At 38.1% G+C, this 25,491-nt stretch overlaps 1 protein-coding gene across 7 annotated transcripts in view; it reads left to right on the top strand.

The window, feature by feature from the left end:
* Nucleotides 1-24,506, top strand: part of FTO (FTO alpha-ketoglutarate dependent dioxygenase) — a 225,163-nt gene extending 200,657 nt beyond the window's left edge. For 5 of the 7 annotated variants that reach the window (XM_038148557.1, XM_038148555.1, XM_038148554.1 and 2 more), the window contains one exon: nt 20,607-20,760. In XM_038148557.1, the coding sequence (XP_038004485.1) occupies nt 20,607-20,760 (154 nt within the window). Of the gene's footprint in view, nt 1-20,606 lie in introns of all 7 variants that reach the window. The other 2 variants (XM_038148559.1, XM_038148553.1) reach the window with 1 other exon arrangement.
* Nucleotides 24,507-25,491: the final 985 nt, after the last annotated feature.

Raw genomic sequence — 25,491 nt, forward strand, 5'->3', positions numbered from 1 at the left:
TTTGGAAGCTCATTTTTTTGGACCTTGATCTTATGCTAGACAAAGAGAACAGGGACCAATAGTAATTGAGTTGAAGGTACTTGACATGAATTACAGCAATAGACAAAACATCCTGCTGATGTAAAATGGAGCAAATTATGAGTCTAGTAGAGGACCTTTAGGGTTCATAAGGCTGAGAAGATTATTTTTTTTATTATTAATAAATATTATTTCTGTTTTTTTCCTGTAACAACATGCAGAGTGTTTGTCATCTAGTAACTTTTTTTATCAACAACTAATTGAATCCATTATCTACATCATTATAGAATACATGGAAGGGGGAAATTTATGAAGGACATTATAAAAGATATGACTTACTTGGTCATTCCAGGTTGCTGAGATCAAATTTGAAAGCAGCTTGCTCAGATTTCTAGGCTGCTCTGCCCTAGCCCCTTGAAAGGTGCCTGTTATTTCCTACCCATTTGTTATAGTATCCTGTTCTTGGCAGGATGCCTACTATTTGAGGTTACTTTCATTAATCAGCCATAAGTTAATTTCTTTGCAGGCAGAATCTCTGATCTCATTATGCTGTTTAAAGCTGAAGACCTCAGGTTGTTTTATTTTTACTTTGATACCACTGAAAAAGATAGACTTAAGTTAAGGAACTGTGTCTCTGAGGAATCATTTGGTAGTCATTGAAAAAGTGACAAATTGGACAATCCAGAAGCAATATTCGCGTCTTTAGTTAAAAGTTACAAAATTCAGTGACTGATGCATTTCTGGAAGGTGGATCCTATCCTTAAAATAACCCTCACTCTATGAATTGCCTTGCAAAAATGCATAGAATTATTCTCACAGGCTGCCTGATGTCAGGGCTAAACACATAATTAAGTCAGTGATAACATGAGAAATTCATTTTTCCTGCCCAGTGACACGCAATTCTTTTTCCAGGGGTTATGTGCATATTTTAGCTTATAGCTGTGACTCTCTTTGTTGTACTTCTTTCTGAATTTTTTTAATAGCAATCAGCATGTTTAAAAGTTTATAGACTGATCCATGACTCCTGTAGTACATTTCTACTTTGAGATGTTTCTTTTTTCTTTTTCTTTTTCTTTTTCTTTTTCTTTTTCTTTTTCTTTTTCTTTTTCTTTTTCTTTTTCTTTTTTCTTTTTCTTTTTCTTTTATTTATTTTTTTCAAAGATAGGTGGCCATTACCAGTACAAGGGAACAGCAGTCTGACTTGATATGTTGCATATACTATGAGTTTAATGCTTTTTTTCCATTGCACTTCATTTCCCTAATGCTACCTGAGGTACTTCGAGACACATGCATCCCTGTCTTCTGTCTTTGAGAGTTAACTTCAACTGGAGCAGTAAAAACCTGGGTGCTTTTTAGAGCATTAAATCTGGCGAGTGGATATTTGTCATGATGTCTTTCTGGACCACCAGGTGTATGTCAGGGAGTGGGAAAGTTGCTCCACAGGTAACTCAAATCTCTCTGAGCAAGCCTGGTACATGAAGAAGCCATTTGTATCCCACTGAGTCCCACGATGCTGAGAACGTTGCTGAGATTTACACGAGTCCAATCTCTGCAGCCGATAAGAAGGGTGGCTGCAGCAGGGCTGCATCCGTGTGACCTGAATCCCTGTTTCTCTTGCTTCAGAGTGGCACTAGTGGGGTTTTTGGGTCTTCATTTGTTTTGGTTTTAGCTGGGTCAGAGCTGCTGTGAAGGGTGCATTTTATGAAAGCAGGCAGCTGGAAAGCAGTTACGGGGAGAGCTCGGGAAAGGGAGCCCCGCTGCCTCTCGGGGATGAGGTGGGAATGCTGGGTCAGAGGGAATATATTGGCAAAGGCCCTGAATGCCTGTTCCCATAGCTTACTTAGGGTTGCCCCAATGCTTTTAGACAGAATTGTTGTCAATGGTATTGATCAGACGTTCTGATAATCCAGCCAGCTTCCTGATGTGTTAAATTCCCTTCTTTCACGTGGTGTTAAGTGTGGAAGAAGAATATGTAACTCTCAGTGGACACCACCAAAGGATGACTGCTTGCCACCAATTGTGCTGCACATGCCAATTCCAATTAGTCATTTACTAGCCACTTTTAACACTTTCTAGTAATTCTGCATACCCTTCAAATAAACTGTGTACTCCTGGAATTTTAATTTATGTTTTTATCAGAAGAATTACACAGAAAGTTTTATTTTCATCAGACATAGAAAGTGGTGAATTAAATTTCTGCTACCCATGGATTCTTGAAAGTGTATATTCAAACTGAAAAGAGGACAAAGACGCTACCAAATCCAGAGGAGCAAAATTTTTTATTTAAAGCAATAAAAATACATCAAACAGGACCAAATGTGACATTTCGATGTAAGCTAAAATTTGCATTGCATCTTGGAAGGAAACTTAATTTTGCTTAAGCTTCTGATTTCTTTTGCATAGTTGCTTGACAGTTTTATGAACAGCTTCTTTCTATAGAAAATATAAAGTTTTCAATGTACTTTAGCTTGTGCTTTGAATTAGTTGCAATGTAAAGAAGAAGGGTGAAATTTTTGAGACCTCCTCCTTTTTATTTGTGTGTATGCATGTACAGTAACAGCTTCCAGGCTTCCCATTCTCCATCACCACGATCTCAGAAGAGCTGTTAGTGCAGACAAGATCAGATGTCATCACCAGTTTTGCCTAAAGGGTCTTGTGTGATGTCCCACCTTGTCACCACCTCCTCCCTTGCTCTGCCCATGAGCCTTGTGCAGCCCATGGGAAGGCATCCAAAATTCCCCTTCGGTCAAAGTGAGAGTTAATACAGCAAGAAATGGGTTAATGATTGCATCTCCACTTCTGCAAATGCACAATAAAGAGGTAGATTAGGAGAGATGAAAAATTTATTGCAAAAGTGGCACAGTATTATGAAAAACAAAATTATTTCATTGAGCGGGAGTTCTGTTACCATAATCCTAACAATAAACTCCGTTACAATAATAATAGGAGAAAAACTAATTGCAGCAAGGACAGGACAAATCTTTTTTAATCCTTCTTGTCATCTCAACTAAATCCAAACCTATTTGTATTAACCTTTGCTGACAGAGTCACATGATGGACATAATTTCTAGTAATTTACCAGCAGTAGATCTAACCTTTCTTCATCAAATATTCATAAAGGCATGATTCTCAATGATTTTCTGTCTCTTTTCATATTTACAGCTTGTTGTCTTCTTCCTTTTTACTATAATTTGAACACAATTGAAGTCAGATGGAATTAAAGTGGAATTGCTGTAGTGGCTACAGTACCTGAAAGCAATGAATAACTAATTGAAATTTCTTATAAGTCGAGATCGTGCTGTACTCTGATGGAACTGCATTAAACAGTCCACATGTCCTTGCCTTTTGGGGGGTTAAGAACTCAACCCAGATTAAATGGCTTCAGTTTTTGTCATTTGCATAACTGTTTAAAATGTGTGTGTCGTGCATCTGTGTAAACACATGTGGAGTTGAAAGTATGAACTTTTACTGAATCCTTGGACAAGGTATTTGACTCATGAAAAGAAATGCTGTGGGCTCACTTCTTTCTTTAGGTGTAAATAAGACTGACCCTTGAACTATTCAATTATGCTGATGTAAAAGTGATATAAGTGTTTGAAGATAAATCAGATTGAGGCAGTGTAGAACTAGCATGAAATTTGACTGTGCATCTCTTCCCTTATAGGAAATTTAAATCTGAAATATGGTTATATATTACCTGTAAAATGATCACACACTAGTTTTTGTTTCTAATGATGAAATGAGACCCTTTCAATGCAAATAAAAATTATAATGGAAAATATTAAACAGAGATTCATATGCATAAAATATTATCTGATAAATTCTCAGAAATACTTTAGACTGGCATATCTGAATTTAAGATGATTGGCCAGTTGCTGTACACATCCTTTGCATCATGCTATGAACCAAAACTGTGCCTGTGAGTAGCTCTGATAGACAATGTGGTGTCACTGTGCTCATTCTCATCTGAAGAGATTGTGGATAAGTGGAAATATTAGAAATTATTCGAAATAAGCTAAAGAAGTCCTTTTTCAGTATGCATCGTGTGTATAGGGTTTTAGATTCTTTTTTTTTCCTTTACTAGTTCAGGTGCTGCTTTCTCATGCATTGGGAGTGCATTATTGTGACACCAGAGAGGGGTTTGGTGTTTGGGTAGAGCAGTGATGAGGGCATAGAAAGTAGTTAAATATGCCCTAGAAGGAGAAGGATTACCTGTTCCTTACTACAGGTAAATACTGTCTACTGGAGTAATTGATATGCTTCAATCACAACATTTGGTATATTTAAAGTTAGGTGTAGAGGTTTTAAGGAATTCCTTAAATGAAACCAAATTAAATACTTTGAAGAAAAATGCAAGAAAAGTGTCTTGGAAATAGAAAAGGTTATTTTAAAAAGGTGTAGATACATATATAAAGCTGTTGCTTCACTTCAACTTTGCAGAGGATTAGAGCAAGTTGTATGTATTGCTTCAGTTATTCTAGCCTTTTTCAAAAAAATGCCCTTTATATATCCATAGTAATTATGAAATAAGAGGAATTATTCCATAAATGACATATATGCTTATTTGAATGCTCAAAATTACTAATTTTCAGAAATAAGATTTTAATTACCTAAATTAAAAGCTGTTCTGATTTTATACTGTCTTAGTATAAAACTGAAATAAGTGCCCTTGTTTGTATATAATTAGAACTTTAAATTAATTGTATAGGGCTTTAAATAAAAGAATTTTATAGGAATGTACAAAACTGCATTTCCTTTCCGGTGACAGCTTTAACTATTACAGATTAAACATTTTTAAACTCCATAAGTAACATTAATGACATTTTCATATAGGTTCTGATTTCCTGAACTCACAGCTGGTTTATCTTTAGAGGTACATCCAGGGAACACTTTAAAGTACAGACTGCTTTAAAGAACAGAAAGCCAAACAATTAAACACAGCTAACATCCTCTAATCAGCTATTGATATGGAGCTGTTTATTCTTTACAGCTCAGAGCACTGCTGCACCATAAAGTTAAATGAGATGCCCCAGATCATATTCAAATTTGGGGACACAGTCAGAAGTTACACAGAAAGTCCATAAAAGGAGGTGTGCACTCTCTCACCATTATTCAGTGTTTGTTTCTTTCTCACAAATAAACCCCCAAAAATCCTAAAATAAGCCACATCTATTTATTCATTGCTTGTGCCTAAATTTGTAGAATTCTACTGGGACAATTATGGTGAAAATACCATATTTTTACCATGACCAACATAGGAAGAACTTCAAAGGGCTTTTCATAGATTCATGACAAACAAAATATCTTCAAAGGGCTTTTGGTAAATACAGAAATAACCTCGTTATTCACTAGCACATGTGATGTAATAAAGAGTGTCTGAAACCAAATATTGGTGTGGAAGAATGGGTTACAACCTAGAGATTCCACCCCTCTTTTCCAAATCACCTTCTCTTATGAGGTTCTGGCAGTCTGCAAGTTTACAGTAACTAGTGGTTGATGCAGTGAAATGGTCACCAGCATTCTAATGCAGTTGGTTACTCAATCATAATAAAGGAAAGAAGGAATAATATAGAAGGAAACTGCACTGGGTTCTAATACATTTTATATTATATGTGTAATTTGTTTTCTGTAGTGAGCTAATTATATTTTAATAAGTCAAACTGCTTCTTGCTCTCATGGGAATATGAGAGAGAGGATTCAGTACAGGGAAAACACACAGAGTTTGTAATTTAGCCACATATTGAAAGCATGGGTTTAGTCTGTGCTGTAAAGACAATGCTTTAAAGTATCTGGCATGTTATTTACAAGTTATTTCCAAGAACACTTCCTCCCTGGTTTCTGTGCCCAAGTTATGCTCCTGCTTAGCTGACGGAAGTCTTGATATGGACTCCGAGTTTAGACTGTCTTAATGTTTAGAGAACTTGTGATTATCACCGTGATTAGAACGCTCCTGGTAATTGCAGCAGACATAATGAGTGTGCCTTAGTGCTGCAGGTGAATCTCAGGCACTTCCTCTGTGTAACTGCCTCTAAAGAGTCTGACCAGCAGGTCAGAGCCTCCTGAAAAACTGGGTTTTCCATCAGTCCCTTGGCAAGGGCAGAAGGTTACTGGGACTAATCAAGTTGGTCTTGTGGGTAGCCAGTGAGGCTTTATGGCTTCCCAGGTGACCTTGGTCCTGTAATGTACCATAAAGGACTGGCTTTCTCCATTAATAGTTTGCTTGTGAGAGCTGGAAAGGCAACTTGTAATACAGCTGCTTTTCCTGCTTCTTCCATAATGACATTCTGAACAAGCAAGATGATGTCCTTTGATCCAATGTGACCTTGTATTTTTGGTGATTCTATGATATCTTTAGAGAAAATAAGTAAATGAAGATATAAACATGCTGCTTAGTTATATATTTATCTATTTATTTTTTTCATAAATTGCATCACAAAATGTAATATTAATTAAATTTATGTGTGTGTATATACCTTTTGGCCAATTCTCTTTTCAGTTGAACCTATGTATATTAAACATTAGACTTATACCTGTCAATTGCAAGGGAATGGGGAATATGATGCTTCCTGAAAGGTTTTTTTTCCCCTGCATAAGGGTTTTTCTCTCCATGGTGGTGTTGTGTTCAACAGCTAAATTGAGATTCTTTTGGGGCTTTGAAAAGAGAACTCTTTGGTCTTCTTTCATTCTCCTGGAGTATCTTTTCCACTTACAATGTATGATTTTATAGCAAGATCTATTACAAGGAGCTTTGAAAGTCTTATTCAAAGTAATCTCATGAAAGAATGGATATATAAAAGTTTGAGCATCATTGTGTTTGGGATTTTTATGTCAGTTGTTTTGACTTCTATCACAAGCTACTAAATTTTGTTCCTTTATGCCTGTGCTAGCTGTGTAACTGCATGGTTTCCAAGCAGGAATCTTTTCTTAATTTGAAGATGTCAGAAATTAGGAATGTTCTGTTCCTTTAACAGTTTTTCCCAGCGTGTGGTTGACTTCACTGTGAAAAACAGGCATATTTGAATTTGTCTGGGTTCTTTTTTAAATTTCAGCCTCCACTGCTAGCAAGAGAGCTCTTCCATATAAGATACTTTCCTTCAATCTATTAGTTTTAAATCTGATAAGTGAAGCAAATTGAATAAATCATTATCATGTGTTTTTCAGCTGTCTCCACAGTCTCTTTTCTCTGTTTTCTTCAACCTACTTCTAAAAGGCTGGAAACAAGGCTATTCCATGTTATTCTAATTTTGTTTGTCCATCAATATTTGTTTTCCAGAAAAAGTGCACTGCTTGTCATGCTTTATATATTCATGTTATCTGTCAAATGAGTGCTGCACCAGATTTTCTATTGCTTGTTGATCTGCTAAAAAGCCTCTAGATCCCAGGAGCACTCCTCTCCCTTGTCATGATAGTAGCACTCTAACAGTCTGTAATTTCCAGAATTCAAATCAGCATTATTGGGCCATTATGAGTTCTTCAGTCTGGTCCAAGTTAATTGCCCAACACATGCCAGACATCAGCATCTCTAAGAGGCTGTGTGCAAAGGTGGATATGTGTGTTTATGGTTTGTGTGTATGTATTCTGGAGCAAGCTGAGAAAAAACAGGTTTGAACACTGCTAAAAACTTGATGGCACAGCCCTAACTTACTTCTGTCAAGTGGGGTTGTTACATTGGTAGTAGAGAATTTAATTACTAAAATTCAGCAAGGCAGAGAAGAACACACGTTGTTGCTGTTTAGTGCAAAGTTGTTCTCTTGAAGGTATTTAAAGTCTTCTAGTTAGGAAGGTCACAAATATATTGAGAAGATTGGTGCCTAGTTTAAATTATGAGACAAAATGTAAATAAACAGTGTTTTTCTAATATCTTGTCAGGAGGAACACAGAAAAAAAGGAGGAAGTGCATGGAGCATTCCTCAGGTAGAAAAGAGCAGGTAGTTCCAGTGTGATTTCACCAGTGTTTCACCCTGGCTGTGCAGACAAGCCAACATTAGGCAAACTGGACCTGATGAAGTCATTATGTCTTGGAAAAGGGAGATGAAGCTGATAGCTGTTATCAGAAATAGTTATCAGAATAGCTTCTGATAGTTATCAGAAATAGCTGCCAGGCCTGTCAGTGTTTGGGCAGGCAGCAGTGTCCCCTGTGCTCAGTTGTGGTCAAGTGCTGGAAAAGCTCAAGTGAAAGTGCAAAGGACAAACTCTATAGGAGAAGGTCTAAGGGAATGGGCTTGTCATCTTCCTGAGGAATGTCTTTAACTTCCCTGGACACTCCTACTGGCACTTCAGTGAGCTGGGGAGAGGGTGAAATTTCCATGTAGAACTGCACATATCCGAAAGATACGAACTACAGATTTATAACTCCTCGGGAGCACTTAAGAATGGAAAAAGGAAAAAGGGACACCTGCTGTTTGGACTGAAAAGACGAGGATTATGAAGCTACTGCCAAAACCCTTAAAGTTTGCATTAGTTTCTTGGCATTTTGACAGGCTCTGCATTTCAGCAGAGAAAAAGGTGACCACACTGCATGGTAGATTGATATGGTCACAATATTATTTGAAATAGCAAACAACATAGGAGGGGTATTAGGTCAGTTGCATACTCAGGGAAGCAATGTTTCTTGAAACAGGAAGAGAAAAAATTTAATCAGCAGTTCATTGTAAGGAAGCTCAGCTGGCAACCAATAAACTAGGAAAAATGGAGTCTGAAATACAACATTCCTAGACAAAATAAAACATATAGAGGGCCAAAATAACCCACTTTTCATAAAGTTTAAATAACTGTTCTTCAGCAGACACAGAACGAAGGAAGACAAAACAGTAGGTCTCTTGTGAGAGTAGTGAAATGGATACTTTCCATGATACATATCTTGATTTTTCATGAATTTGCACAAAATATGGAGGGATGGATAGTAAATGACACCCAACAACAAACGATTTCTGTTTCCTTGGCATCAAAAAATTACACAATTATCCACCTAGAATTGGAACTTGACAGTGTCATGTAGGTTACTTGACAGAAACCCCTGAGAAGTTCCTCTGGTAGGTTTCTGAAGTCTGGCATTATTCAGGTAACATGCCCATGAATTTTTGTCCATGAGTTAGAATGTTCAGTGCAGCATAGGGCTAGAGACTAAATGCAGAGAGAGGCATTGGGGTAGGGATAGGATGGCTGCCTCTGGTCCTCAAGAGAAGTTGCAGATAATCCTGTATACATGTATGGCTGAGCTCTGAGCAGCAATGCAGAGATCACCACCCAGCCCCAGTGGGGCTTTTCAAACTGTGCTGAACCCAAAATACATTTGGAAGTTCCACTGAGCTAAATGAGATTTACATGTGTGACTATGCATGTTGCTCAGAACTGAGAGAAGATGGAATCAGGTCTTTAATTAACTAATATAAGAGGTCTTTGGAATTCTGATGTGGTGTTTTAGGAGGAATTATATGATAAAATAACATGAGTAGCCTTGCAGGTCAAACAGCAAAGCAGATGTCAGCCTCTCTTCTTAGCAAACTTTGGGTTTTGTTGCCATTTTCTGGTAAAGAGTAAGTCAAGGGAAAGCACATAAATGAATTTGAATTTTGCCTTTCAAATACTAACAAAATAACCCATCTGAACTACTCGTAAGGCATTAGCAGCATATACTTTATTATGATTGGACTGTTTCCTGTGGCAATAACTTCAAGAAGAATTTCAGGAGTAGTTGCATTATCTGTTGAGAAGCAATTTTTTACTTTCTATGGAGGCAAGATAGTTTTAGGAATAACTCTGAAGTTTACTCTGAAGGCCATTTCAGACGCCCATAGATCTTAAGATATTATGTTACCTTCTTTCGTTTCAAATTCACAGCATAAGAAAGAAAAAGAATGACATAAATTGGATGTTAGAAGAGTTCTGAAGATAGACATCAGAAGAATTCAAGAGTAAGGAGAGAACTCAGCATTATTTGTTATTTTCCATCCTAAAGTAAAAAGAGAACAAAGCATCAAAAGCATCAGTAGTGATAGAGGGAGCTCAAAGCCAGGACTATATATCATAGCATATAAAACAAGTGAGTTGGCACCACCAGAAGGTCTAAAGTCTTAGTCTGTGGTTTAAAGTCATTGATATTGCAGTCAGAAAGATCTTTCAACTGCAGAAGTAAGATGAAGAGCTGTATGCATTTGTTGCAATAGACATTTTAGGTTTTGCCTGCTAGTAGCATTTTGGTGCTCACTAGGGTGAATAAGTGTTCGTGGTGCTGAGAGAATTCAAGTCCACTGATAGGATGTTATAGATCAGAATCTTTCACTTTTTGTAAGTACATCTGAAAATAATGGCTGTGAATGTAAGCCAGCATCAGATGCATGTACTTTATCTTGTGTTTAAATTGACTGAATGCAATCACAGTACATAAACTGAGGCATATTCCAGTCTAGTAACTTTAAATCATCATCCATTCTGTACTGGAATTTTAGTTGGTCTTAAAAAATATTGCAGAATTACCTTAAATTAAAAATTTTGGAGTACAGTGATGCTGAACTTGAAAGTAAGTTAAGGAATATATTTCTTCACATTGTATTTGGGCAATGATAATTATTTACAAGTGAAAGTAGAAAAGGATATTTGAAATCTCCATATAATGTTTGCAGTTATTTGAAATCCAAAGGGTAAAAGAAAAAATTCTGAGGTCTTGCTTGGTAGTCAGAAAGATTTACTCCACTTATAGAGAAGCAGCTTGTTGAGCATATTGTTGCCATATTATTTTTATTTGTGGCTGGACGTACTGTAGCATTTCCTGGGATATCAAGTCCATTTGTCTGCCAGCACTGGAATTTTTTTTTTTTGGTGGCATATTTTTACAGTGATTTATCCATAAAATATCCCTGAATAAAGAAGCAGCCATGGAGAAATTCTGCAGTGGTTGAAATGTGATTAGTTACATGAGGCTTTCTCTTTTTATTCCTAAACTCCTAACTCTTCTTGGGCCTCTCTGCCTTTCTTGTGTCTGTTTTCTCATTTCCTTATTATTTGTTCCCTCCTGCGTCCATTTCACCTCATGTTGACCTTAAAGAAACTGTGTTTTAGCCCACAGGATTGCATTGCTCTTACAGTAGGAGTTCCAATATATGTTTTAAACATTCTGGTTGCAGGCTACAGCCAAGGTGCACAACACAGGGAAGACAATGTCGTTCTGCAGCACAATAAACCTTTAGTTTTGTTTGTTTCTTTGTTTCCTAAGCCTCTTAGGAGTTCAAGGCCATAGCTCATGATAGAAGATGTAGAATAAGCTCCTCTTATATGTGTGTGTGAGTGTATATATGTATAAAGAGAGAGATGTCTGTATGTACATACATGTATTTACACCTGAGGTTATAGTGATAAACAAGATTTTAATTTCAGTCTTGAGAGAGTCTTGGAGTTGTTTGCTGCTTTTTATCAATCTATCATAGCTTCTTTTTGGCTGTTGAAATGTGCAAATTTACTGAAAAACAGGCAAGTGGTGCATCTTAGGAAGAGTCTGAGAGGATCCAGGTGGTTTCTGGGTCAGGATCTCCATTAGGTGTCACCCTCCCTGCTGAGCCTTACATGCATAAAGGACTGTTCAGTGCAAAATCATACATGGAGTCCTTGCACAGTGGTTACTACAAATGTCTAAGGGCTGCAGTTCCATTCAGCTCCCAAGTGCTGCCCCTTGTGGGTCACCCTTGCTTTGGTCCTGGTGGGGGATTTTGGGGGTGGGTTGTGTTTGCAGCCAGCAGGGGTGGTGCAGGAAGGATTACATTGCTTTGATGCTAAGATACAGGCCCTTTCTCTCCAGACTGATTTAAGGATCAAGTAAGGTGGTTGCTGTTAGTTGCATTCAGTCATGTTTCCTTTGATTTTACTTTCCTTATATAACAGGGATTTGTCATACAGCAGTTGATGTTTATTAACATGAAAAGGTGCCTTATGGAAAATCATATACTCAACAAGCAAAATGTTTTAACTTCTTGCAGAAAGGCTGAGCCTCCAGATCCTGGAGTTCTCTGGCAAATGGGATTGCTTATTTTAAATGAGGTGGCATTAAATGTGAGGGCCATTCTCCTTCCGTGTCATTTTAAAAGATCTTCTGTTTATATTTTTGCTTACCTACATGACTTTCACCTAAAAAGAGTACACAAGATAAAGTGAGAGATTAAATGATGCTGGAAGCACCATTAACTTTTCAGATGACATTCTTTTGGAAAATACTGTGTCTTTCAAAAAAATGTGCCATATGCATGGCTCAGCCCCAGATCTTCCAGCAGTCTAATACTGGCAAGGGAGGGCATCTGTAGCCCCCTGGGAAGTGGGCTGTGGGGATTTCCTTTTCTCTTCTTTGTTGGTTTTTATTTCCATTTCCTTTTCCTCTCTTTTTTCAGTCATTTACCGCTGTTCTGCACAACAGAGGGGAGCATCTGGCCCCAAGTAAACACCCAATAAAATAAGTGGGGGAAATTCACAGCTCCCTTGGTGCTATTGCGTCTGTCTGTCTGGTTGTGGACTCAACAAGATAACCATGCATCAAATTACATTGTCCAGGCTATCTTCACAACCAGAAGTGCTTGAAACCTTATTTTAATAGAAGCTTAGATTCTGGAGAATACTATAAAATCTCTCCAAAGGCTCCAAATCAGCAATTCCATCTGTGTTTCTGCAAATGTAGAGGAACAATGCCCCAGCTGATTATGCAAACAGAATGAAAATAGTTATTTTAAAAGTGCATAAAATCGATACTTTGGGGAAAACAAGTCAGCTGTGTTTATACTCAGCATATAGCAGACATTTTGTTTCTTTGTCTGAAAAAATCATAGGGAAGGAAGGATTGCAAGTGAAATAAAACAGCCTATCATACAGCGCAACAGAGGGGACTGGAACATCAGATGTCTCAGCAAAGGCTTAGAGAATTTTAGGTTCCTTCTGAGAGAATATAAATTATATTGAGGTTGATATATTTGTACGTTGTTTGAAGTCAAAGCCAAATATTCTTAACACGGTGGGAATAACTCCCTTCCCATTGCTGATCATGAAAAGTATGTAACTAAATCTATGTCTGTGGTGCTGAAAATTTCCTCCTAAATGCTGTCTCTTCTGGACTAATGGGATTTTTTGCAAGTATTGGTGTGAAGGGGTGTGCATATAAATATGTATAAACGTGCTTCTCATACAGTCAGGATACATTCTTTGTAAACATATTATTCTAAAAAACAGGGGAAAAAAGCATCTGAGAAACAGGAGTGAAAGGGAGCAATTTTTAGACCTGTAAGTTAAATTGGATTAAACTTCATCTTTCAGCAAATGCCATGTTATTTATTCAGTGTTTCTCTGGGGGATTTCCCTACCCCCTACACTTTATAGCTGGTAGTGATGTTTCTTAATTAAAAAATCAAACAAACATGGAATTGAGGCTGCCCCACACAGACATTCTCCTGTGGGAATAGGAGGTGCACTGATTTTCTCACGGACAGTTTCTGGGTCTGTTGGACACAAAGGAGGGGAAAAGCCCTGTCTGGGGAAGTCAAATTCACATCATGCATCTGATGCCAGGACTATTCTGTGCTGCAGGGCCATCTCCTAGGTCTTGCCCTTTATAGGGGAGAGCTGGTGGGCATGGTGAGGAAGGTCACTGATAAACTCATCACAAGTCAGGTAGATTTCTGTTTATGAATTACCCCACAGTAGAGATTACTGTCTTGGAGAAAGGAAATTCTTGTTTCCTCTTTTCTTTCATTCTTTCCACCCAGAGCTGGAATGTTTCTGAGGTGTCAGGGCTTTACAATCCCCACTCTGTAGCTGAAATGAACCTTTATCTTTTTCCTTAGTTTCTGACCTAAATAGTTTAGAAAGACTGACGTACATTTTGACAGATTTTAATTAATATTGTGGGGGGAAAGTATTTTAAGTTCTTTACAGTTAAGACAAAGAAAAATGGGGTTTTTAATGATTTTGAGTTTCACTTCTTTCTACAAATGCATGTGAAGCACATTGGAGCACCACTTGAAAAGTCTTTTGGTTGGACTCCACCAGTGCTTTGCTTGCTGTTATTTCAACATCTGGAGGGTTTTTCTCATATTTACCTGGTTTACTGTTTGAGTAATAATAGAAGCTCTGAAATTTTCAAGCTGATGCAACTGTTGTTTCACCCTGTTTAGTGTCAGGTTCATTGATCTCTTCCCTGCTTTTCTGTGGAACAGCAAAATGCACTCTGCTGGCCAGTGTTAAAGATGGATTCTGCTATAGATTCACTTTGTCAAAGTGCACACAAGGCTGGCTGTTTTCAGGCTATCCCACTTTGTCACCAGTGATGGCTCAGGATGCTGCAGCAGCATCCTCATTTCCAGGGGAATGGTTTCCTTTGAAGGCGTAAAGCTCTTGAGTCAGTGACTGTAAACCTTGGTTCTGTGGTAAGGGCCAAAAGCACCAGTGACATGAGCCACTATCAACTTTTGAAAGAAGCAGGCAGAGATTATCTGATGTGTCAGCAAATGTATTTGTTCTTGCATCTTTGTGCAGCTGATACTTTTTTTTTTTTTCTTAGATAAATATTTAACTGATATTGCCTCTATCCCTTTCCTAAAACTGGCATTCTCTTTTCAAGTTTTTTATCTGGAAACAAACTATTTTTGTCCCTTCTATAAATGCAGTCCTGGTCTCAGCCATTATTTATGGCTGGGCACACTGTAGTTACAGCACATGAAAGAACATCAGTGATGACTTATTGTAAATGGGACAGACTTCTTGGGAATGCACTGGGGATTAGATGTCCAAAAGAATGAAGCACTGCTCTCTTTCCATCTGGCCACTTCATTTCACCGCCTATTTGGGTCCAGCACTTCTAAAATCTAGTTTGCAAAGTCAAATATTGATTTAATTTGGGTTTTTTTATCCTTAAAAGGTAGAGTACACTTGGGAAGGTTTTACTTGTGCAGAGTCACAGGAGGGACAAGCAGGGAACTACTGAAAGAAATGCCTTCTGTCAAAGCTGGCAATTTTCTGATTGATTAATTTTTTAAAAAAAGCTAAGAAAATCATGTGTCTAGACTGGACTCAATAACCTTCAAAATGTCAGTTTTGGCATGAAAAATTTGAATTTTGTTGGTCATATAGCCATCTAAAAATGTTATTTCAGTATATTCATATTTTCTCCATCCTCTGTTTTTTTAGAAAATAGTCCTTAGGATACAAACTGAAAATATTAATAGCAAGTGGATTTTTAATTATTAGCTTCCTTATGTTTTACTGAGTTTAAACAGAGAGATCAGAAAGTATTCCACCCTAACCCTGTGTCATGATGGAGCCTTAGTCAACCCATTTTCCAAACACCCTTTAAAACACCTTTGGTGAAGTTCCAGCTGAAATAATGATTCTATATATGCTATTTCTTCTAAAATAAGATACATCAGAAGTCAAGCTTTAATATTTTTTTACTATAAACAAGTTAAGTTCCCTAGGTAGATCTCATGTCTTGGATTAGTTCTCCAGAAAAAGCTCTGACAGAGCATAGGACTGGTTTCCCTTGGATACAGGTGATCCAGGCTGGAGTACTGTCTGTCTTGGATATGCTCTGGCAACTAAGTGTGTCCTCTTGAAATGACATGGGATTATCCTAACACTGAGATTAGAGTAACTACACATAGTTTATGTAATAATTTTCCATGTGGAGTAATTGTTTGAGGGACGAGTATGAAAAACTCCAAACCTAAAGCAAATCTCTCTGTCCTAGCTACCTATACTAGTAGGATTTGTGTTCCACAGCAGAGCTCTGTGTTGTAACATTAATAACCCATATTTGATCAGACCCATGTGTGTAAAGTCATTGTGAGTTTTAAGAGGGGAAGATGATATCTAAAGAAGTTGCTGCTGTTCCTCTTACTCAAAACAGCAGGCCCTCATGTTAGCAGAGCTGTGTCATTTTAAGCAATGTCAGTCTGGGTTTCAGGAGTGCATTTGTCTTAGTAAAGTGATCCAAATGCTTTTTTTGCCTGGGCCATTGTTTTAAAAGTTACCCTGAAGTTTTGAATAATAGTAACACCTTAACAGTAACACCTTTTTTCCAGCATGAATAGAGGGAGAAAATAGCTCCCCATATAAAACATAAAATTTCAGGAGTGCTGGAGTAAGCGTGTGTGCTTTTGTACCTGCAGGGCAAATGTCCCATCCTCCCCTTCTGACCATGTCAGTGCATGGGGAAATCAGCCAGACCCATTTTCCTCATCTTACCCTATGAATTTCCATGTCATCTCCATTGGTCTTTGAACTGCTGGGCATAGGTAACTAAATTAGTACCGTCTCAGAAACAGGGCTGCTTATATCCTCTCCTCACTCTGAACATGCCTGTGCAGTGTGAGCCACTGATTGACCCCTATTGATCTCATTTGACTACACTTCTGTGGAGTAGACAAACAGTGCAAGAGAAACCAGGGACTCTAATTCACAGTACCTTATTTGGGTTCCTAGGTAATAATTCTTATTTGCATTAATGACTTGCATTAATCACACAGAACCTGAGGCCACCTCTTGCCTTCTATGCATTCCTGTTCCTAACAATGGAACAAAAAGGTGTCTGCTCTGAAGAAGGAGTGTTTTAAGTATATTGACACTTGATGCTTAATAGTTGCAAAATTTAACTGTTAGAAAAAAGACGTTTTTTCAAATCAATGACTCACGCATTACTGTAAAATATATCGATTAAAAACAAAGCATAATGTTAGTCATTTAGTCAGTAGAGTGATGCAATACTGAATTAAATTTATCCCTTGACTTTTGCATTAACCTTTTATTGACTGCTTGCATACTCATAATTAACACACACTTTAGCTAGCTTGGTTAATTTTGGCATTGTGATCAGTGTCCTCTAATGTAGATGACACCCTGATCATCAAAAATCAGTGCAGCCCAGGGAACCGTGACCAGGCAAGTGTCTGTCTCAGTGGATGCACACCTGCCCAGGGAGATACCAGCCACCTTCCAGGGAAAGCATCACGTGCTGTTATGCAAATAGTCAGTCATACAAATGCTTGTCATCATTTAGTTAAACATATTAATAAATATAATGAGCAAAGTCCGTTTGTCAAAAACAGACAAAAAGGTTATGAAAAATCGGAGAACTTTAGAGGGTAAGGGTAGTGAGAATGTGCTCTTCAACAGTAACTAAAAATGGGCTTTTTAAATTGAAACTGTCACAAGTCTTGATTGTTTTAGCAAGTAGGGACCATGGAGTTTTGTGTATTCTATAAACAAACAATTCTTTCTATAATATGTTATTGTACACTTACTGTCAAGATGTTGCAGCTAAATTGCTCTGAAATATATCACAGCAGTTTTCCTGTTCTCCTGCTGCAGATAAAGTATTGAAGGAATCTATTCTGTATTTCAAAGTTTGTGTGATTTCCACTCTTTACACAGTTTTTTACATATAATATGCAGAGGTTAGTTCTATTTTCTTTCGGAGTTTTGACTCTAGTAACTCAAATAACAGTTTTAAATTGACATGGAATATTTTCATTAACTTACAATATTGTAACTCTTCATACTTTCCCACTATCACCATAGCTCAATGTTTGCAGCCTTTTTTTTTTTATTTATTAGGAGTTATTGTTGCTAACTCATTTTAACTGTCAGATACAAAGAATTTTAAATCATTCTGTGCAATCATTTAGATGCCTTTGATTGTTCTGCTTCTGTTTAAAATGTCACTCTGCTTTTGGCAAGATCTTCAGCTCTGTTCCACTGCTACAAATTGAAGACCGTTGTAGGAACAATTTCTCCTGTAGAATTTTTTTTTAATCAGAAATACACTCATCTAGAAAGGTTTCGTTTTTGCACCCTAATTCTGAGTGAGAAAGGACATTTTTAACCATGTTCCAGATTGTGGGAGCTATTCAGGTGGATTGCTTATTGAACTGCCAGCTGCAGTGGTGACTGCCTAGAACCAGTCCCATAGCTATGAATATAAAAAATTTAAGCTGTCTTTGATGTCAGCAGATCCGGCACAGGGGTTGTAATTTTGGTCAAAATAGATGATTGACAAATCATAAGAATGTATCATTCCCTGCTGTTCTTGCTAGTATGGAGCAAAGATGTAGAAATCCAACAGAAGGACGAAAGCACCATGGGCTCGCTGAACTTGGAGTGCTGTGGCACTGCTTTCCCTCTTTTCCATTTTTACAGCACATTGATGCATTTCTGTCATCAGACTGGCCCAGCAAGTCTGAGGACCTGACACACTTCCATTCCTCTAATCCCTCACATGGAATATGCTATGGCTAAAACTTCCCCAATTGCATGATTTCCTGGAAGTTCAGGCACGTGCTTGCTTGTGGGGAGACCTCTCAGCAATGGCTCTGCTGGTAACAAATATTGAAACCCTTTTCAAGTAGCAAGTAGTGGCTCTTGAGCTGTCCAGGCACAGCATCACCGTGACTGCCACCACATTTGTAGCAACACCAACACCCACATGTGAGGGAAAAGCTGGTCAATCTGTTTGTGTGAGAGAGCAAGGAAAAAAAAGATGTGAAAGGTAAAGAGAGGGCTCTGAAATGCTGGGGAAGCTAAAGGTTGATATATCTTTTCTCTCAGTGAAAACGGTTGTTAATAGATGTGGGAGAGAGAAAATGCTTCTTCTTATTTATTATTAGCTGAGTTTTGCACATCACATAACATGCCTGCAGTATTTACTGGCCGAGCTTTGTGATTTGTCATCTGCAATAATCATTACATGGTTAATTTATCCACTTTAAGATGGAAATGCTTAAACTGGAATGTCTTATACTACCTACCAAACTGAGTGTATTATTTTGTGCCAAGACAGAAAATAAAGCAAGCTTTTAAAAGCCTTATAGAGTTATGCTGTAATTAGTTTCAGCTTCCCCTGCATATTAATTTTCTCCTGTTCCTTTATATAATTTGGAAAATGTCTTCAGAACATGATGGCACAATCAGTTAAGTACCTCTCAGAACTCACACACTAAACTGCATTTGCTATAACAACTATTATAGAGCAGCCAGCAAAACAAATCCTCTGTTATTCTGTACAGTGCAGCTTATCAATGCAAACAGTTTAATATTTATGCTAAGAGGATTGTCACAAGTAGCTTCTGTTCCTTTAATTCTTGTTTTAAATAAATAATGAGAACATTTAAACACATTACTCTTCCCAGGGCCCTGAGGTCGGCTAATCTTATTATTTATGAAGTGATGTGCTACATAATAGTACTTAGTGCATGTTAACAGATGCTATTATCAGGGGCTGATGTGGAGAGCTGAAGATATATTGGAATGCTATGTGTTAATACTGTCCTTGCAGTGTAATGTACGATGGATTGAGTGCCCAGGATGCTGGTGCAGCAATTAACCACCCACCAACATGGGTGTAAAGCTGAAGGATGTTTTCTCATGGGGATTACACTGCTATTAATAATTCCCAGGAGAAGAAGACATCTTTCATTTGGCAACAGTCTCTTCCAGAAGGTCAATGGTGTGGACAAGGAAGTTGAGTGTGTCAGTATTCTTAGAGTTCATTCTACTGAGGTGAAAGACACATATATGTTTAAAACAACTTTAAAGTTCTTACAAAAATTAGGTCCTTTATACAAGACAATTTTTATAAAATGTCATACAAGAGATAAAAGTAAATTTCTGCAATTTGGTTGTTATCTCTTTAAAGAGCTATATAGACCTGCAGTATGTACCAAAATTAAGGTAATTCTCAGCATTTTTCTTTTTTTGCCCCATTGCAAATATTAACTAATTAATCAGCAATGTGCAAATTGTTTGAGGGGAAGGGAACAGAGAGGGGGAGAAATCCTCCTTGAGCTGTGACAATGTTTTTGATGTGGCATGTATTAATCTAATCTTTAGAGATGTGATGGTTGCCACTTATAAAAACTTTCCTCTGCAGGCTGCAGTTCAGTTGAATATTATAATTAGACTTCACTAGTATTGATGAATAATCCATTTAATAAAAAACATTGTAATTTAAACATTTTCTCTGGAGACGAACATACACTAGCCTCTTAATTTAATTTTATTGAAGTTTTGCCCACCCATTCATCATTGGAAGTTGTTATTAACCTCCATTTCCATTTTTCTTTATAGAATTTTCTCTTTTTATATTGCCTTTTTCAGTGCTAAGCAGGTTGATACACTTGTAAATCTCCAGAATCTACAAAGCTAGTCTGGCTTCTTTAATGTTGTTTAATCTATCCCCCCTGACCTTAATGCAGTAAATTCAGTTTAATCTTTCTCAATAATCTAGTAATACATTGGAAACCAGCAAACATTTAAATCTGATAATGATTTAATCACATACTTTAAATAACAGCTGAGATAATGAAAAAATAATTCACCATATAAAGGAACACTAACTGAGTTTTCTCTGTGATTGGCTTTTTGAGAAATCCCTATAGAAAATACAAAGCCTACAACAGAAATCAACTTCACTGGAAATGTGCAATCCATTTGGTGTCAGAAGATGTCGTATTTCTTTTTTTTATCATCTCTCTCTTTAAATTAATGCTCAAATGTATCCTTGCTGAGTATTCAGTTTCTTGATACAGTTTTACTTAAGTGGTTTGTCTGCTTACCTTTCTTTTCAGATGCCAGTCAGACGCAGCAGAGAGCTTGCCAGAAGACCAGAAACCAGAATGCCATCCCTTCTGGACAGATGATGATGAATGCAATATGCCTCTGCCATATGATCTAGAAGAAGTAATTGCTTATCTACAAAATCTTGTTCAATGGATAGAATAACAAGTGACCTTCCAGCCTAGAATTATTGATGCTGGTCATCTGGGGAGAAGCTTTGTCATTATCATAAATCTTTTCAGCTTTATGATTTCTTGATTGTATGTTATGTGTCAATGCAGATTTCACCATTCTTTACACAATAGCTTAGTTACTGTCTCATAATAAAAAAGACAAGCCCCCAAATTTACAGAAGTGTGTGTTTTCTAAGACCTGAAGTCCAGAAGACCAGCCTTTGTTCCCTCCTCCTCCACTCTAATTCCCATTGACCCTAGAGCCCAGGGATGTCTGTGTTTCTCAGACTCACAGAATGGGGCAGGGTGGAAGGGACCACAGTGGGTCACCAGGTCCAACCTCCCTGCTCAAGCAGAATTGCCCAGAGCACAGAGCACAGGGTTGTGTCCAGACAGTTCTGGAATGTCCCCAGTGAGGGAGGCTCCACAGGCTCTGGCCAGGCTGTTCAGTGCTCGGGCCATCACTGCAAAGAACTCCGTGCTCGTGTCCAGGTGCAACTTCCTGGGCATCATTCCTGCCCCTTCCTCCTGTCCCATTGCTGGGCACCAGGAGCAGAGCCTTGTCCATCCTCGTGACACCTGCTGCAGATACTGACAGAAATCATTAATGTCCCCTCTCAGCCATCTCTTCTTGAGGCTGAGCAGGCCCAGCTCTGCCAGTGTTCTGACACATTCCCTTGGGATCAAAATTTCAGCTTCCATGAGTGCCTAGAGCTGTCTCTGGCCTGGCAGGTTTGAGCAACCCAAGGTGTAGCTCACACCTGTGGCAAAGCAGACTGCGTGATCTGGGCATCCTAATGAGAGGCCAGTTTGGGGTGAGCCTGCTGGACATCTTCAGAAGAGAGCTGTGAATTCTCAATCCAGTAACACAAAGGGGCAGGAGATGCTGGAGATATTCCTTTGTTCAGTGGCTCCTTCTCAGAGCATTTTTTCAGATGAGGAATTCTGTAGGAGCATTCTAACATAGATCCCAAGACTTTATTACTGTTTTGCCTCATGGCAACAGAGTACGACTAGGAGAGATTTCTGATGTGAATCTGTACCTCCTGGGCTCCCTGGAATTCAGAATTTAGTTCCTAATCATTGCTTTGTTTCTGCATGTTGTGAATCCTATTCTGAGGTCAGGTTTCCCAGTGCTTTGCCTAAAGAGCTGATGGACCTGAGTAAGACCTTCCATTTGGGTTGTTTGGTCCCCTGAGAAACTAGATTTAGAATGTGTGATATTGGGTGTTGCAGCATCAAGTGAGATCTATGAGTAGAAACCCAAAAACTATGAGAAACAAAGCTGTTTGTGATGTTTTGTAGTAACGTGCTATAAAAAGAACAATTACGTGTGGGATGATACTGGGTGCTCCTTCTGAATGAGATAGAGAATTTTGATTTGGTAAATTGCTATTTTATCTGAACTGGTTGCACTGGTGTCCAACTTTGCCACAAAAAGCAGGAAATCATTATGGTGAAAAAGCACTCAGGCTGCATTACCAAAAAAGCCAGTAAGGTTCAGAGTTTGACATTGCCACCAAGAAATGAATATGCCTCCTGTGTTAATGTGGTGTTTAAAGTCTTTGCTGAGGCTGAGCTCACCCAGAACACACCAGCTTCTGTACTGGCAAAGTGCTGTGTGTGTGGATGAGGCTTGTACTCCTGAAAATTGTGCTTTTGACAGTATAACATATGCCAGACCTCCCTGGAGCTAAGGAAGCTGTGCCAGTAAAAATTCAGTTTTAGTGGTATAAAACTGTGTCCACACCTACCAGCTTTTGCCAGGACAATTATATCAAGTAGAGGTTGTACCTTGTAAGACTTTAGGTAAAGCTGTGCCAGCAAAAGTATAAATACCTGAATCAAGTGTTTCCATCGTAGTCCTGGGCTTCTGCAAAACTTTTAGTTATCCTGTGGAATGTAAAGACTCTCTGAAGAAGAAATTATTACTTAAACTAGGTTTGATAATATTACCATGATCCACACATTTATCTGTTGTGTCTTGTGCCATAGATTTCATAACATTTGGAAATACTGCTATGGGCATAGCTGTCTCTTCCCTGCACTAGTTAAATCTGGCTTTACCAGTGGCATATTTGGATTAGTGCCACACTAAACACTGTTTACTTTGGAGATCGCTTAGAGAAAAGCTAGCTGAAGTTGTGGGAATTCTGCTTTTGAAAAGGCAGTTCTCAGAAACAGATATTGCTTTGGAAATGAACAGTATGGATTCAGACAAGCTAATGATGTAGCAGTGTTAACACAGTGTTTACGGAGACTGTTTATTTATGCTGTTATGTTATGATTACTTTGTGTTTAATTAAGCACTGCTAAAATCCATGGGGATCACACTATTGAAAGAAATCTGACCACCACAAAGGGTGGAGAAGGCACATCAATGATGTAGTTTGTAGCTGAAGTGGAGGCAAAGCTATTAAAAATGATTGGCAAATAATTATTTCCAGCAGCAGTAGAAATAAAACCAAACAGAAACAATCCCAAACCCATTAGGAGACTGCTGGCAGTAATAACAGAATTTTTAGAATACATGTTCCCAGGTCTTGCCTATGCTTGAAGATTTAAGGTAGTGAATTAGCTGAACTAGAACTAGTCTCAGTGCAGTCAGATACCACTTATCAAAGCCATGGTTAGCAATTATAAGGACAAATGAACACCTTTGGAATAAGACTGCCAAAATACCAATAATGAAGTGATTAAAGGCTCTGTGTTGCACTCCAGTCTTGCATCATCTAAATCAGTATAACCTGATTGTGTTCAGTTGAAATGCAGAAGTATGAGAAGATTTCATATCTCCAAAGCCCACAGGAGTTGATAGCAATAACATGAGTAAGATGGTAGAACTGTTTGAAGCACAGAGTAATGCCAAAGGGTACCCCAAAAGGAGAACACAGTTAAAGGTAAATATGTATAAAAAAACCTGAGAGAACAAGTATAAATTATTGCTGTGTTTAGAGTATGTGTTAGAAGCTGACAAATACTTTTAAGATTTCTTTATTTTATTAAAGTAGTTATAATTTAGCTTGTTTCAATGATTCTTTAGCAATCCATTTATATTCCAGCATTAGATAACCCATTTCCTTTTTGAAAGAGCTGGAAGACACAGTCTCTAATTAATGTTCTGTGTATAGCAGTTGTTTGCCAAGCCTGGATGCTTTAGAAGCATGAGGACCAAGGTCAAGTTTTTTTCAAGGAAGAGGTGAGAGCATAAATTAACTTCTGACATTAAATTCAGTGGTTCTTTTAAAATGGTGAAGTTCACGATTTTGCTTACATTTACTTTTCATCAGCCCGGACTGAATTGAGGTAAAATAGTTCACTTGCACGTGTGTGTCAGGCTAAATGGATTGCAGAAGATACAGATCTGTTTGCCTGTCTGCACTTGCCTTTAGACAATATTCATCAATTTTACAAAAGCTACTGACTAAACATGGAACCAGTACAAATGAAATGCTCAAGGCAAGGGCTTTCTTTTATAAATCTGATACAGAGTTGGTTTTACACTGATAGTAAGAAAATGTTGGCAGAAAATGAAAAACTTCTATTGTTTCTGTAATTTGGGGGATGAAAGATACAGCCTGTTTTTAAGTATTTGATAGAAAACTGCTGTGTTATGCAATGTAATTAGAGATGTTTTTATGATGCTTTGTTCATATCCATGTATATGAAAATATTTTATCCCATAGGTCTTTTCTTCTGTTAAAAAGGTTATGTAAATAAATAAAATTAATCTCAATACAGTAGATTTTAAAGGCATATTACTTATGTTCTAAGCTTTGCAGCAGGTTCTGATTATTTAAAGGGTAAATAAGAATGCCGTGAGTAATCACTGACTGAAAACTGTGCAGGATGGGTAACATGCACCATAACAAATATCCTAATCAGTTGTCTTATTATCATCTGAATATGGTTTTAGGTTCACTGGTAGTGGTACAAGATGCAATATAAAATCATGCTGGATTACTTAATGCAGTGAGGCAGTGCAGTGGGGCAGATTCAGGGATTCCATTCATGTCACAGCACAGAAATCAAAATACTATTAAAATCCATCATGGAAGGTGACTAAAATACTGTACCGTGTTAAGAGCTGGCAATGCTCCTTTCTCAGTTATAGCAGTGCTGTTCCGTTAGTCCTGTGCCACGCAGTGGAGTTTGGGCTGTTGGATATTAAACCAGGCCAGGCTTAGGCTTATGTCTAAGCTGGGCTGAGAGCAGGGTGAGAGAGACGAGGTGGGATGCACAGGAGACCCAAGGGATGTGATTTTTCAAGGCCACAACTTCATTAACTGGACTCATATGGGAGTCATTGAGCTCAAACTTGTACAGTGCAGGTCAGGATCCCTCTCGTAATTGTTACCACCTGGTACAAAGTTAATGTTGGCTCCCTAAACCCCTCTCTGCCCCTGACAGCCAGTCCTCAGCTTTCTGCTGGGAGCTGACCACTCTCAGCTCCCACCAAGATTACAGTGTTGGGAAGAATGGTTGTTCCACTGTAGCAACAGGGATGAGAAACTCTCACCCCCAGCTTCAGCCTCCATCTCTGTCCTGCTACAGCTCCACAGACTGAGTACCTCCAAACATTCTGCTTCTCAGTTGAGATTCAAGTTACTGCAGCTCATCTTCTGTCCTGTCCCACCAGGACAGTGATCTGACACCGAGAAGGACCAAACAAGAAGAATTCTGTTTGCATGAGGTTCCTCATCAAAAACAGACACCCACTGCA

The sequence above is a fragment of the Motacilla alba genome, chromosome 11 (genome assembly GCF_015832195.1).
Source record: "Motacilla alba alba isolate MOTALB_02 chromosome 11, Motacilla_alba_V1.0_pri, whole genome shotgun sequence".
Taxonomy (NCBI): domain Eukaryota; kingdom Metazoa; phylum Chordata; class Aves; order Passeriformes; family Motacillidae; genus Motacilla; species Motacilla alba.